Raw genomic sequence first — 16,498 nt, forward strand, 5'->3', positions numbered from 1 at the left:
CTGTTTACTTATCCATGCCCCAAATTTGTAACTGGGCTTTGGGGAAGGTACAAAAGTCAATAGCACAGAGATGTGCACATCATTCACTGGTGCTCCTTTTACTGATGCCTCCATAGGCAAAGAAGTGAGCTACTTTGGGCTACTTTCTGCTCTTTGGAAGTAGTTTGCCATGTTAAACTGCAGCAGGGAGGCAAATAAGAATGCCCAGAAAATGGTTGTGCCATGGAGGTCCTCTGCATCGTCTGCCACTGAAAGGGAGACTGCACTGTCTGTGTTTGCTGTTGGCACTTTTCTGTCAGCACTGAGTTTACCTAACCCTTGCTGTAGGAAATCACGAGGAAAATTTTTTCAGGTGTCAGGAATGTCAAGCACTGGCTCAACATGGCCAGTGGGATAACACGTGCCTGGAGGCTCTGTGAGGTCAGTGTTCTCAGTTACCTGTGTTAGGTACTCCTGCACAGGAACACACATCAGGTATATCTTCATGACACTGTCGGTTCTTGAAAAGCACAGGTGCTGAAATACATGCAGAAATGCTTTTTTAGTCACTCCTTTACTTAGTTTCTAATTTTTAAAAGGGAAAGTTGAGAATGTGGCTCAAGAATGTGGCTCTTCTGAAGAAAAGGGCTCAGTCTTGATTTCAGTTTTGGGAGGAATCAAAGGGGAGAATCACTCTCACGACCCCTGCAGGTTGGGTCAAGCTCTGCTGCTATGGGTCAAGATCATCTTACACATCTGTAGTAAATATTTTCTAAATCTCAGTAAATTCATGGTTGATACTGATTTTTTTTTTCCACTAGATTTTAATATACCTTAGAAGAAGTCCAGACTGATGCTCACCCCAAGGCTAATCCTTAACATGGACTTAATATTATTAAGCCACACCCAAGCTGTTGCTTTACAAAGACAGAAATCCTGTGTTTCTTTTCCAAAGAACTGTAAATATTGAAGAGGTGGTTCTGGAAAAACAGATTGAAAAGAACAAAAGAGAGAAGGCACTTAAGGAAATAATGTCAGCACGTTGGTGCACATAAGAGGGATTTTTAATATCACTTGGCTGCTCTTCAGAGACACCTCTGGGGGATTCCTACAGATCTCATAGGGCCCTTCCCTTGGTCCAGGGAGGATTGACATTTATTTCCTCCCTTTTCCCTTTTACTATCTTGAGTGTTTGCTACATAGACAGTGACACAAGCCCAACTTTAGGAATGGATCTACAAAAAAGGTTTCTTCATTTGCTCTTAGAGGGCACAAAAGCAGGTGGAGCAGCTGCAGCTGAGCCCTGTAGCAGAAAGACTGGTGACCTTTCCCTGCTCCCCTTGGCTTGGGTGGATGCTGTGTTGTTAGAGCTGAGGATGAGGAGGACAGTGTGGAGGCTGGCAGGTGCCTGACTGCATGAATGGCTGCTGGAAGCCCAAGCCTGAGCTTTTGTATCATCTTCTAGCTTGTAGCATAGATTCCCAGCCTGGCCGGAGGGACAGAAAAGAAAATGCAACCAAGTTATTGAGTCTTGTATCTTCAACCCTTGCTCGTGGTCTCCAACAAGACACTCAGCCAGCAGAGCTGTTCTGCTTAGAGGTGACAGCTTTTTATCCATAATTGTTGCACATGGTGTGGGTCCCTTACAGCTCAGGATATTCTATTCTATTCTATTCTATTCTATTCTATTCTATTCTATTCTATTCTATTCCTCCAATACAGACACAGTGTTGACACTGCTTTTTGTTGTACCTCCTCTTTCCCTGAGCAAGCTCTGATGCAGCTCCAATCACATTTCCCTTAGGGAAGTTGGGCCATTATTTAAAATTAACCAACAGAAGATCTAAAATCAGCAGTTCTGCTCACTGAAATATATATGTGTTCATTCTTGTTTTACCCCATTTCCTCCCCACAGCCTGGTCCCACACAAATGCTCTTTCAAATAAAGCATCTCGACAGAAGGAAGATCGATGAGGAGTAGCCAACATGCAGAGAGCTGTTGGTGAGACCACAAGGGACTCTTCAAACTCAGGGTAGCTGTACCAGTTCTGCACAGGACTCAGTGAGTGGAGTATCAGAGAGAAAATATGGCATCAGGCAGCTGTGAACAGAATTTGGCCCAAAGCGGCAGAACTTGGTTCCTTTTGAACAGGGGAAGTTTCTGTAGCTGTAGGATCGTGCTTGTTTTGCTTCTGTTTGCTTGAGCATAGGTGTTTTAGAGCATGCTCTCCTGCACAGAAAATGAAGACTTTATGAAAAATATAAAGCAGTGAGTCAATTAATGTAAATCACTGTTTTTTCAAAGCCTAGGGTGATATTTCTGTTGCTAATAAACACTGACAGCACTGCAAGTCTTGATGAACCACAGCATGCTTCAAAAGATCAATCCATAGGCTCTGTGGTTATTTAAATTCAATATAAGTTTGCAGGCGGTCCAGCTGCTTAATGTCATTGCATAGAGCCAGGCTGAAGTGTGGTACCTGATAAATTAATTATTTCATGTTTTCCAGGAAAGAAAGGGAAGAAATATCATCCTAATGGAATCCCCAGGGATTTTTTCCTGCGGTTTTCAAGGCTAAGCTTCTTGCTGCTCCAGGCCCTGAAATTGTAAAAATTAAACCTTTTCTTTTTTAACCCCTCAGGAGGAGATCTGTCCTAGAGTGGAAGGTGAAGACACTCAGTCCTGCCTATGGGCTTCAGCAGTCAATGTCAGAGACAAGTACATTTATGTGACACAGCCAAAGCAGAACAGAGTAATGATAATTGATATCCAGACTCAGAAAGCCATACAGGTACTTACAAGTGAACACATTATTTGCTGATGGCAAAAGACTTGATATAGGACAAAAAAACCAGATCTTTGCCTGGTGGATCTGCTGGGCAAAGATCTGCTGATCACTAAAGAGCTGGGCCTGTGTTGCTTTCGCCAGTGGGATCACATGGGGTTCACTGTTCTGTAACCTCATTGGCAGGAAAAGAGGTTCTATAACCTCTCCTCTATGGGTGGGAGATCACAGTCTCAAGACTGCATCTGCAGCCGAGCTTACAGTGAATCTGGTAAAATAACATTGGGATGAATTCCTGGCTTAGCCACCTGACCTGGGTTATAAGCAGGTTGGGAATAATGAGCTGGTGTGGGTACAATTCAGACAGAAACTGGCCCTTGATCTACTGGCTATAAGTAACAGTATAAGATGGAGTGATGTCTACACAGAAAATGGCACCAAACAGCCAAATTTTTCAACTGCTGCTGGTCCCCCACTTGATTTGAAGGCAAAGCTGCACAAGGAACATAATAGTGGTGCATGGGACTGCCTGCAGTGAGCTGATGTAGTATTTGTCATGTGCATTTGGGTCACTGTGTAAATAACTCTCTCTGGGTTTTTTTAAGTCCTTGGATGTGGACCCATTACCAACCAAATTACATTATGACAAGTCCCACGACCAAGTGTGGGTGCTCAGCTGGGGGGACATGAGGCAATCATCACCCACACTGCAGGTAAGTCCTTACACTTTGGAGCCTTTGCTCTTCCTGGGCTCAGCATCACTGGTTACAGACTGGTGGCCGGTGGGTCGCAGGTATTTAACAGCATTTAATGGTCTGGATATAAAGCTGCTGTTTCATTTGCATATCCAGTGTGTTTTATGCATCCCTCCTCTGTCCATCCTCACATATTTTTCCTGCTGTTTAATTTGTTTTTGAGCAATGACTGTGCCGCAGGCTGACAGCAGGGCTGCTTTGTGCCAAGGTCTGTTTTGTTTTAAGACTGGTGACAGAGCCAAGTGCCATAAAGTTGTACAGCAAGGGCTGGCAGCTGGCTGTGAGCAGGACAAGCCTGCTGTGCTCTACAGCACTGGTAAGGCACCTTGAATCCTGTGTTCAGCCTTCACTATGAGATGGACATTGAGGTGCTGGAATGTGTCCAGAGAAGGGCAAGAGAGCTGGGGAAGGGTCTGGAGCACAAGTCTGATGAGGAGCAGCTGAGGGAGCTCAGGGGGGACCTTATCAGTCTCTACAGTTCCCTGAAGGGAGGTTGGAGCCAGGTAGAAGTCAGTCTCTTCTCCCACGTAACAAGTTATAGGACAAGAGGAAATGACCAAAAGTTATGCCAGGGGAGGTTTAGGTTGGTATTAGGAAAAATTTCTTCACTGATAACTTTGTCAAGCCCTGGAACAGGATGCCACGGGCAGTGGTGGAGTCACTGTCCCTGGAAGGATTGAAAAGACATGTAGATGTGGCACTTGGGGACATAGTTCAGGAGTGGGCTTGGCAGTGCTGGGGAAATAGTTGGACTCAATGATCTTTGAAGGCTTTTCAATCCTTAACAATTCTGTGATTCTGTGATTCTCTCACAGTAAAATGTAAAAAGGGGCTCTCTAGGGTATGAAAAAAAAACCAAACCATCAGAAGTAAAACCTGGGGGACAAATTGTGTTACTGGGTGTTAGTGATTCCACTACAGGGGTGCCAGTGATATCCCTGGAGCTCCTCCATGCTCAGCACCATCAGACCCACAGTGATATTGGGACACAGCACTACACATGAGTTTGGATAACTAAATTAGCTTCCACTTCCAGATGACCTTGGCAGATTTACTCTTCTATTGACAGTACAGAGAACATGGAGAGTAGTCATCTAGTGGGGCATTTTGCTACTGCTCTATGTTGTATGACAAAGTTGACATGATTTGATCAATACAGACATCCCCTTCTCTGGTAGTTGTTTTCTGGCACTTGCTGCCCAACCTTTCTGGAAACAGGTGTCATGTGAATATTCCTTCTGCCAGAAGTGTTTGCTGGTAAGTCTACATTAAAGCATTCCCCAGCAGGCAGAGAAGAAGGGGGGCTGTGCTTTCTGACCTAAAAACCAACAAATTGGAATCTACATTAGTTGTGGGGCTACCCAAGGCTGCCTCTGGAGATGCTGCCCCATGAAGACCAGATGAGCCATCCCCACCATCCACATGCTCCATCCAGTGCTGTCAATAATAAAGACTGGACCAGCTACTCATCATGGGCTATTTCAGGAAAAGATGCCAAAACCAGAATGGAGGCAAATAAATGAAGGTTTCCAGGGCAGCAGCACCAGGTTGTCTCACCTGGGGATGCGAATTTCCTGTACCGGGTATAAGGAGACAAAATGGGCCCTCTTTACCCTTTCTGACTTAATTTCTTCCATCCAGCTGTGAGAAGTTTCTGTAATTAAAGGAGAGATGGCCCAAGCATGTCATTATTAGGAAGAACACACCATCTGCACAGCTGGAAACTTGTTAGAAGGCTCCAAGTCTCAGATAGTCCTTTCTGTTATCTTTATGATGTGCAGTTACACACATAGAGATGAGATTAGCATCAGCAGATCCTTTATTTTTTCTGACTTTTTTTCCCAAAAGGTGGGCAGTAGCTAATTGGGCAAAGTTCCTTCTTAAAACCTGCAGTGTTTGGTTGCACAGATGCAGTAAAATATTTTTTTTTACAAAGATGCTGCTGCAGAAGTTGATCTAAATTTCCACTCATTCTCTGGAAGTCAGGGATTTATCAAACTGCCTGTGCAACCAGCTAATGGGATGCTGTTGTTTGGCCATTACTGACTAGTTGGAAGCAAATATCTGGCCTCTCGAAAGCACTGTGCAAGGGTGGGCATCCTTCTTGAGCAATCTAATTGGAAGAAATCTAAATGGCATGACCAGAACAGCTGGCTGTCTAAACCTTTTAGGGGTTTAGTATATCTTTAATGAATTATGTAGCTGTAAATTCAAAGCAATGACTGCTGCATATTGGAGCAGCAGAAGGTCCTAATGAATGGACTAAAGTCATCTTGGACCCAGCAAACAATTCAAGTGTTTAACATTTTAATTTTTGAAAACTTTTCCTTTCCGGAGCAGTGGAGGAGCTGAGTTCCCCTGTCCATGGAGATGTGTGCTGTGCTGGAGGACAGGACCAGGGGACAGCCAAAGGGCGCTTCTCCACTCCTCCCTGGACTTTATATCGATGGATGAACAGTTTCTCTCCTTCAAAGTGATAATTAACTGCTGTGAGTTAGTGTTTGATCCTTCAGGGTGGTAAATTATCACTGTGCATTTATGTGAGATTAATAAATATTACCATGAAGTAAATGTTTACTTTAGACAGTGAGGGATAAATTATTATGGTCCTAGTGTTGTCATACAGCTTCAGTTCCTGTTGACTGCTCTTTCTCAAGATGTAAACAACTTATGAAAGTCAAGTTGTGTACTTACCTTACAAATGTCAAGCCCCAAATACTATTTGCTAGCACACCTTTTGAAGACAACTACACCAAACAGTGTTTTGAAGTCATTAATCAATTTGAGTCTACTACATCCTGGAAAGAGCCACTCGGTACCGTGCATGTAATCTGTATTTACCTTTCTGCCTTACTCAGTGCTTATCCTGTGCTCAACCTTGTGTGTATTTATTGTAGGTAATTCCAGAGGCGAGCGCAGGGGAGAATCCACGTGTTATCCGCACACCCTTTGAAGGAGTGGATGATTTTTTTATACCACCTACAAATCTTATTATTAATCATGTTAGGTGAGAAATTATTTTAATGAATAATAATGGTGACCATGCTGCTCCTTTCTCATCACCTTAAAGGACTGTACAGATATAAAGGGAGGGAGGGAAGCGAGGGAGGGAGGGAGGGAGGGGAGGGAGGGAGGGAGGAAGGAAGGAAGGAAGGAAGGAAGGAAGGAAGGAAGGAAGGAAGGAAGGAAGGAAGGAAGGAAGGAAGGAAGGAAGGAAGGAAGGAAGGAAGGAAGGAAGGAAGGAAAGGAAGGAAAGGAAGGAAGGAAGGAAGGAAGGAAGGAAGGAAGGAAAGGAAGGAAGCGAAGGAAGGAAGGAAGGAAGGAAAGGAAGGAAGGAAGGAAGGAAGGAGAAGGAAGGAGGAAGGAAGGAAGGAAGGAATCTTAACTATGTTTATCCCCATGTTCACACATGAAATGATGAAATGAAGAAGTGGTTGAGGAAATTGCCAGTAGTTATTCAGCTAATCAATAAAAGAGCAAGAAACAATCCTGGACTTCCCTTAGACCATACATGAGCATTCACATCTCACCTTGGTCAGCCTTCCCTCCTTGCAGCTTATGGCACACTGCCCTGGCTCCCTTGTGCCAGGAATTTGATGGCCCAAAAATCACCTTCCTTGCCAGAAAACCATTATGGATCTGGGCAGAAACCCGTGTCAAGGATATATTGCTTGAAGTGGTAAAAGTGTACTCTGCCTGAAGCACAAGGTGTGTTTCTTCCACATTTCCAACTTGTTCAAGTATTGGATCTCTGCATGGGATGTATGGTTGGAGCAGAAAAATTGTATGCACTGCACATAAAAAAAAAAAAACCAAACAAACAACTCCATGAACCATCAGTTTTAAATGTGATGTAGTGGTTAATGAGGTTGTGTAACTAACATACTAATAACCTGGAGTAATACTGGCTGCTTCCCAGCAGGCAGAGGAAGCCTCCCATTAACATTATCAAAATTCTGTCCATGTTACAACATAACAACTGTTTAACCATCTTCTGTCCTCTATATAGTTTAACTAAGTTAAACACTCCAAAAACATAATGTAACTCCTTACAGTCATCTTAGGTTTCCTGCAGGAAACACCAAGAGAGAGGGGTTACACTTAAATGATTATACGTTGAATCTGTTCCAAAATAAATAACTTTGCCTGCTGAAACACAAAATAATGATGCATGCCTCATGGCTGTCATTTGTAACTTCTCTCTGCTTCATATTTCCAGTTTTCTTTCACAATTTCATTGTGACTAATAGTAGTGCCAGGAGGTAGATGACTCTGCTGAATGTTAAAGCCTGGGCTGAGAAGGCGAGAATTGCATTCAAAGACAGGAAGGTGGAACAGTTACACTTTTTTGTTTATTTAATTGTCCTTTTGCTGCAGTGTGATTAGTTAGCTGAAATAATAAATATGGATTATTGTCTATAGTTTTCCATGTGCAAAGCTGCAAATGCTGTGCCTTATTTGCTATCGCATTTGTTCAGGGACAGATCATCGTCTGTTCTCTCTCACCCTCAGCACAGAAAAATAACTTTTTGCAGGCTAATGAGATTCATTGAGATGATGTTCTAAATTCTCCACTCAGAAACAATAAATGGCAGTACCAGCATTTCCCAGGAAGGTGAACATTTAAGTAATTTCTTCCATGAGCCACGTAATATTTGTATGCAAATATTCCTGCATATGTCTTTCAGCTACCTCTTATTTCAGATGGATATCTAGAAATGCATCCATTTTTATTAGTTCCAAGGGTAGACTGTTGTCTATTTAGAACTCTCTTAAGTGTAAGGTTTGCTTTGAGATTTCAGATCACAGATTTCATGCGAGGGATGAGCCTCTTCTGCAACTGTGGGCGCATAAAATATATCCTGACCCACTTCTTTAAATGAAAGTTTATGATAAAACCACTTCTTAACTTCTTCAGGCATTTGGCCAAGCATTAAGGAAGTCTTGGGGAAAAAAAAGCTGTAAGGGAAGGCACTTTTTAAAGTGTACTTAAAATGCATTCATCCAGGAGAAATACAAGTGTCATATCTGATTTCCACACACACAGTGTGCTACGACTTTCCACTGCAGATACTTTGTGAAGTCTCTAATGGATGTGAGTATAATGGGGAGATGAAAAGCTTAGCCCAGTGATTTTCATGGGATCACACACTACAGTGGCTCATTCTTTAGAAGTTAAATCATTGCTGAGTGTCTCACTGACAGATGGATTAAGAATAAAGAAATAAACCTAGTGTTTCAAGCAAAATATGTATTATCTGCACACAAGCACGTTGTCCTCCACATTTCACAAGGCAATTTTACATCTTTTGCGGAAGAGATACAACACTAAGCACTCACTTAATTTCCTTCTGTCTACATTGAACGGATGAAAAAATACTCGATGTAAAATTAGTTTTTGTAAGTCGGTGTCAGTGACCTGTGAATCCAGGGGAACACAAACAGGCTGTTTCTAAGGGCTCCCTCTCAAATTAAGTAGAAACCTTTCTTCGCTATTCTTGACCTTTTCTTGTCTTCAGCAAAGGTCAGATGTGCTGTAGCATGTATCTTTTACAGAACATTTATTCTCTGCTCACTGTCTTTTGCCTTGTCTTGAGACAGAAAATAAAGACCCCTTATCTTCAGGGCACCTGGTTATGTTCCTCAAGAAATGTTTTACACCTTCCCTGGGCTGGCAGGATGGTGTTTGAGAGTCTGGTCTGCACTTCAGCCTTGCCATCTCCTGCAGTGGTTCCCAGGCACCACGGGTACCAAACACACACCACAGCTTCCCTCTGGTGCTGTCAGTTAAGAGATGAGGTTAGACATGGTCTTCATTCAGTGGTTATACATTATATTGTACACAGCCATATTTATTATATAGAGGTACTCTCTGGCCCCAACCTGGCAGCAATATGCTTTATTTTGAATGCTTTTCTATTTTGAGATTGAAGGCTTGAGTATATATTGAATTTCATGACTGCAATCTCAGACAGATTAAATACAAACCTGGTCAGTGTTAGCCTACTGAACACCCAAACCTTGATATCATTTCTATGGTAAACTGGTCTTCCCAATAAAAGATTTCAGCTTTTAAAGATTCAAACAGCTAAGCACATATTCGAATTTCCAGGATCAGGTTGCTAATTTGAACTGAAATATATCCCTCATTCTAGGGTGTTTTAGAAGCACTAAAACAAGACATTTCTTACAAAAAGAGACAGCATTATTGCACATGCTTCCAAAACCAACAGAATAAAAGCTTTCCAATTCTGCTGACTTTGCTCAAGCATGTAACCATGTCCGCAGAGGTGACTTCAGTGTCTTGTTTTCTGTTTCAGGTTTGGCTTCATTTTTAACCAGTCAAAACATGCGGTTCACAAGATTGACCTGGAAACCGTGACTCACATCAAGACCATCAACCTCAAAGCCCACAGCTGCGTGCCACAGGCCATGGCGTACACACACCTGGGTGGCTACTACTTTGTGCAGTGCAGGAGGAACCGCTCGGTGGCCGCGTCACTGCAGCTCGTCATCGACAGTGTCACCGACACCGTCATTGGCCCCAACAGTGATGTGTCGGGCACACCCCACGTGTCACCTGACGGACAGTACCTGGTCAGTGCAGATGAAGGCAGTGGCAGGATCAGAGTCCAGGCTCTAACTGTCCGAGGGGAAATCAAGTTGATTTATGACTTGAAAACAAACATACGTGTATCTGATCTGACATTTCAACCCTCTTTCACTGATGGCAATCAGTACTATATATATGCTACTTCACATTTGCAAACAGATGTGCTTTTTGTAGAGCTGTCAACAGGGAGAATGAATGTACTGAAGAATTTAAAGGACCCTATCACATCCAAAGACTGGCCCTGGAGCAGCTACAACAGAATTATGAAAGACAGTGGATTATTTGGACAGTATCTCATTACACCAGCTAAAGATTCATTGTTTGTTATAAATGGGAGGCAAAATACATTACGCTGTGAGGTTTCAGGTATAAGGAGGGGTAACACAGTGGTCTGGGTTGGGGAGGTATGAAAGTGTAGTAGCAGTGGGGCCTTCAGCAGGCAAGGACCAGTTGGACCTTTACACTGCAGCAAATGAGCAGTAGCATTGTACATTTTTACACTGGGAAAACAAAAAAAGACAAAAAATCCCTGTATAGGCTTCATGGTACAACACTGGTCTACTTGCAAGTTTTATAATATAAGGTATGCTCTGCTAATAGGAAGTGGTTTTGAAGGGATATTTTTCATTTGTGGGTGTGATTTGTGGTTATGAGAAAAATGCTGGGAAGTGAATAATATCTCCACTGAGATATCATATAAGCCACGAAACCTAGTGATTCTGTAGAACAAAACAGATTTTGACTTTCCATACTGAGGAGCTTTTATGTTATGTCCAAGCATCAGTTTTCTTCCCTGTATCCCTTGCCTGTTGGCTGCACTGACTACCCCACCCCAGCACAGGGAGACTGCAGCAGCGAGGACTGCAATGAATATTCACCTTTGGATGATGAGGGGAACTAAACATCAGAACAGTTTTCAACCCAGAGAAACCTAGGAGAGTGATTTAATGAAAACTGATCAGTTTTCTCTGCAGGATGGCTTTGGGAGGATTCGCAGATGTGATTTCAGAAGGAGGCATCACAGAAATAGTAACTGTCAGCTCGCTTGCTTCTGCGCTTCATTTTGCTCTTGGTCCTACTGAAGGCAATGGGATGAGTCCACCCTCTTCCAGTGCATATTTGTGTGATTGTATTTGAGAAATTTGCCATGAAATATCCAGGCCATTACCCATCCAGGCCTGGGTAGAAGCCAGAAAATACTGATGGGGGGTCAGAGTTTATGTAAACAATTTTATTGAGAAGGTGGCATTAGTCTTTCAACAGCTCCTGAGTATGGTCAGTTTGGGCACAATATGCAAAATCTACTCTTTGGAGGCAGAGAATTAGTTATGGTTATTCCCACAGAAGACAGCAACACTTCTAGAAATCATTGGTTACTCTCATTAAACATTTAGGAGCACTGAAATCACTTGGTTTTTCTTAAAATAACAGAGGTTATTTTTAATAGAAAACTCACTAATTTTCTAGTCATAGCCTTAATTTGCCTATTTATTTTCAGAAATACCAGGAAACAATTTTTCTTTGTGGTTTTTTTCCCTTTCTGTTACTTGTACACTTGTTTATAGTCAATTATCTTTTAGTTATGAGCAAAGACATTCATGTAAAAGCAGCTGAATTATCCAAGAATGCAACAGCTGGCATTGAGAAATTTCAGTCAAGTTCCCATAAAAACATACAGCCATTTATTTGCACACTTGGAAGATATAAAAACTTTTCTAGTTGCATTCTTCTAACTTTCTTTTTCCATCACCATGACGTAATGAAGGCAAAAGCCACTGTGACAGCAGAGCCAGGGAAGTGGTGCCATCCGAGCAGTTGTAACCACCACTTGAAAAATGGGGTCTTGAGGTGGGTGAAAGCTCTCTGCAGGTAAATATCAGTAGCATTGGAGCCACCCATTGGCCTCCGGAAAGACCCAGCATGGTTTGCCAAGGACCTTGTTGCCCAGAGTCTGTAGAAAGCTGCCCTTGAACGCATACAGTGATAGGTAGTGGGGTTGTAATCATTTTCCTCCACAGATACTTTAAGTCACCCATTTCACAACACACACAGAGGGATTTTAAGCAAGAAGAATTCAGAATAACACTGACAGTCTTTGCTTTAAATGTTTAACTTTATCAGAAGAGCAGCATTTTAGCATGGCTGTAGACCTGAGGTATTTTAAACCATTTCAGTTCTATAGAGAATATAAAAATCTGTTCTGACAGACGAAGGAGGGGAGCTGAATCCTATGAATTCATTAAACGTGAAGTCCTTGAAATTGTCCTTCAACACCCATATGCTGAATCCTACATTTCTTTCACTTACGAGCCATAGGGGTTAGAAGAGACTCTTCCATCATTGCAACACAGACATGTGAAACAGATGGGCATAGCCTTCCTTTAGCAATGCATGGTGTCCATGATTTTGTACTCATCCCATTAGGAAACATATTCCATGTCAAAGAAAGGAGAAGACCAGCTTTGTAAGTACCTTTAAATATGCACAGCTCCTTTCTTGAACAAAGCTGTATCCATACATTGCAGCCATCCTAGATGTGTTTTACCAAGGCCAAACACTGCTTTCGTGTTACCTTTTATGACTTCTTGAGTATTTTATTATGGTAAGTTTTCCCTGTAGAGACGTTCATTGTGTCATAGATCAAGCAAATATTACTTTTTTAAGAATATTAAAAAAAAAATCCCTGTATATATCTGTTCAGGTAAATATTCTTGAGGCTGGTTTATATATAGGCTGTGAAAGATGTGTAACAGACCTCACTTTTTCCTGTTTGTTGCAAAATATTGGAATAGCATTCACTTGAAAAAATCCCACTTGGACCTTCCAAAGATGTTCCCTTTATTCCCTTTCCTGCCCAAGTTCTGGTGATGTGTTTTTCTAAATTATCCTAATGGTTATATATCATACTTAGAAAATGAAGTATAATTTAGATTGTCCACACTACTTGTGAACAGTTCCAATGACAGTCAAATCTGACATTAAAGTGCTGCACATTTGTTACTCTGATTTTATTTTTTTTTATGACACAGAAATTTTATATACACTTAAAAAAATGTTTAAACTGATATTTGCCTTTCAACTGTCAAAAAGAGACTATATTTCCTTGTGGGCAGTTTCTTCCCCTATCCTTTTGGTTTTCCACCAATTCACACTTAATTCCTAGTTAATAAATTATTAATTAATCATGATGATTAATTGAAATTGATCTAAATTGAATTAATGACCTTTTCATTATCCTATACACTCATATGTCAGGGTGTTCTGACACTAGAATCATGGGAAAAATAAGTCTCCAATGCAAAGATCAGATGCATTTGCCATTCATCACTGAGGTTAAACAGCAGTATGATAGAAATACTGGTTTGTCTTAGTATTTCCCTCAATATTTTCACTTTCTGAATGGAAGTGCCTGTTCAGAAACCAACCACTTTTAAACTGGAAGCAAAACTCACAAGTCCCTTCTTTGGAATCTGTGAAAGTTAATGTATTCTTATCATTAAATACTTTATTTTTTTATACCACTAAAAAAAAATCAACTAAAGTACCAAAGTATTTTGGTGGGCTTGTCTGCAGGATGGGTGGGAGATAGGAACTGGCAGTGTGGGTCAGTCCCCCCTGCAAAAGAGCCTTCATGAGAGGCTGTTGAAGGCCTTGGCCCGTTTTGCTGGATTGACCTCCATGAACACAGCTTTGCCCGAGAGGAACACCAGTCCTGATGACCTGTTGACAGGTACTTACTTACTTGATTTATACCATGATTAGGTCTTAATTGCCAGAGTGCCTGGTAGTGTGCTGGGTGCTGTGTAAAACAGATAAAAAGGTCAAGATCTCAATTCTGTAAGGAGATTAATGGCTAATTCCCTGTATGACCCTACAGCAGGTCAACAAAATGAACAGGAACACAGGAACAGAGGCTGGGGAGACATGTGTGCAATAACCTATTCATAAAAGATGTGGGCATGCCATAATGCCTTTGTATTTTTTTCCCTAAGATCCCCTTTGTCCCTCCCTGTATCAGGCTTTGTGACCATCTCTTGGGTAACAGGTATAGCTGTTACCCTTCACTGAACCCCTAGGACCCAGAGATTTCCCCATCTGCCATGTACTCTTATTATTCACCACCTCATCCTCAGATAATTGTTTTCTTAGAAAACCTGGGGGTAAATCCTGCTTTTCTCAATGAAGTGCATTCTGCAAGGCAAGCAGCAGCACTGGCTTTCTGTATTGGATTACAATTCCCACTCTGCTTCCCATCTGAAACCTGCACTGATCATCTGACTCACTGCTTTGAACATTTTCTCATCGGCCAACAAAGCAAAGAAAAAAAAAAGCCCCTATAGTATGGTTAAGTTATGGGAAACGGAGATCAGTGTTACAATTGGCACTTTCAGTGCTGCTATTTGCTCACTAGAGCTCATTTCCCCCTGCCTGGCAAGCCTCACCTCCAACCTACACAAGTGCATCTCCTCTGCCAGCCATGGGCTTCCACAACTGGTACCAGCAGCTGCTGTTTCTAGAGTTAATCATCAGAGAATGGTTTGGGTTGGAGGAGACTTTAAGTTCATCTCATTTCAAGCCCTACCACGGGCAGGGACACCTTCCACTAGACCAGGTTGCTGCAAGCCCCTTCCAACCTGGCCTTGAGCACATCCAGTGATGGAGCATGCACAATCCACATTTCACACATTTCACCCTTTCTGCATCTGCAGCACAAGGCACTCCAGACATGATGTGGGCACAACTCCTGCCCATCACTGTGGTGCCCCACTGCTGCCAACGGCTTCTACAGCAAGAGATTTTTTTTCTTTTCTTTTCTTTCCTTGTTGACTTTTGGAAGTAGACTGAAATAAAACACAGGGAAATCTCTCCATCTGGAGACCAGGAAGACTCATGTGTTTCTTTCACACATGAGATGGTGTGATTGTGTGTGGTGTTGAAGACCAGACAAATTCCCAGCCAAGCAGTGCAAGCCCAGGAATGGACTGCTCCTCTCTGCTAGTGGAGGAAAAACACACCTGAAATGTCACCCTTTTTTAACCTGCCTCCAACAAGAGGGCTGGGGGTTAGTTTGGTTGGATTTTTAACTCTTGTTTCTAAAAGAATAAGATAGCAAGTCTATAAAGATTTTTTTAATAAGCCTGAAAACAGAGAACGGTGACAGGCAGGCAGGAATCTTACATCTATTCACATCTGCTAGGAATCAGGATGCCCCGAAAATGCAAAGGTGCTGACCTGGGGGTCATGCACAAGTGATGGGGGCTGAGCTGAGCTTGGGCTGGGGCCATCTGATGAAGGGGCTGACAGACCTGACATTATTCATTTATTTTTTTATCCCGTGCAATGTGAGCTGGCTGTGTAGCCCAGCTTAATGCATTGGCCAAAATACCCTCAATTCTGAACCCCCTGACTTCCCAGTACACTGGGGTGAGATTTACAGCCTGTACAGGCAGAGCAGGATGGTTTGGGCAGGACCAGTGCAACTTGTTAAGTTCTTGGCCCAATCTACTCTCTGCACCAGCTGAATTAATGCCCATAACTCAGTTCCGTGGCAGCAAAAGGTCATCACCATGCAGCCCAGGGGGAAGATGTAGCAGTGTTAATGACCCTCGGTGCCTTGGCACACGATGCTTAGGTGACTTACATTCCTCACAGACGTGACTGGCTACTAAAGAAGCTCTCTACCTTTGGGGTTTTTTCCCTTGTGATTTTATTTGTCCCTTATTCCTGAAATTCATGAGAAAAGATGAAAACTCAGTGGCACAAAAGGCTCTTGCATGTCTTATCTTGAGTTTAGGAAATATGGGGATTATGGGTCTTATTTTCCAAATGCTTGTAGCTGAAAACAAAATGCATGAAAAAGAAAAAAAAATTTTTCCAGTTCACAATACTAACTTTAGAAGAAAAAAATTTTTAAAAAAAGAGTTCTGCTGTGGTGCTTCTACCAAGCAAATCCCACATCCCAGAGGCTTGTTTAATTAAGCACTTCGGCACTAACCCTTGGCAGTCTATGGTGTCTTTGACACTTGTCCAAAGCCATCAGATTAAGGCAGTGAGCACAGCGAGAGCAGAGAGCCAGCTGTGCCTCGTAAACAAGACAAGGACTAAATCAAACGAGCAGCCCATCCCAATTTGCAAAGGTCAAACCACTGGCATTTCCAGAAGTGTAGCTCCCGTTCTCAGCACAGGTTTCTCCCACTGTTGGACACGGGTAATGCCATGTATGGCCCAATGACCACGTCGCTCCTGCGCCATCGGATGCCCAGCCCTGGAGCTGTGCGCTCTTCAGCTACTCTTTAATTAGAAGAGAGTATAGACACAGCTGGCACTGCAATCACCTGTAGTCATGGAAGAGCAGGGTGTGGAGT

The 16,498-nt window shown here is 42.4% G+C and overlaps 1 protein-coding gene across 5 annotated transcripts in view; it reads left to right on the plus strand.

Moving 5' to 3' along the window:
• FSTL4 (follistatin like 4) overlaps positions 1–13,328 on the plus strand; it is a 226,076-nt gene extending 212,748 nt beyond the window's left edge. For all 5 annotated transcript variants that reach the window (XM_039559665.1, XM_039559666.1, XM_039559667.1 and 2 more), the window contains 4 exons: positions 2,622–2,771; positions 3,371–3,478; positions 6,418–6,527; positions 9,841–13,328. In XM_039559665.1, coding sequence (XP_039415599.1) covers positions 2,622–2,771; positions 3,371–3,478; positions 6,418–6,527; positions 9,841–10,543 — 1,071 coding nt within the window. In that variant the 3' untranslated portion in view covers positions 10,544–13,328. The remainder of the gene's footprint in view (positions 1–2,621; positions 2,772–3,370; positions 3,479–6,417; positions 6,528–9,840) is intronic.
• The last annotated feature ends 3,170 nt before the right edge of the window (positions 13,329–16,498 follow it).

The sequence above is a fragment of the Corvus cornix genome, chromosome 13 (genome assembly GCF_000738735.6).
Source record: "Corvus cornix cornix isolate S_Up_H32 chromosome 13, ASM73873v5, whole genome shotgun sequence".
Classification (NCBI taxonomy): domain Eukaryota; kingdom Metazoa; phylum Chordata; class Aves; order Passeriformes; family Corvidae; genus Corvus; species Corvus cornix.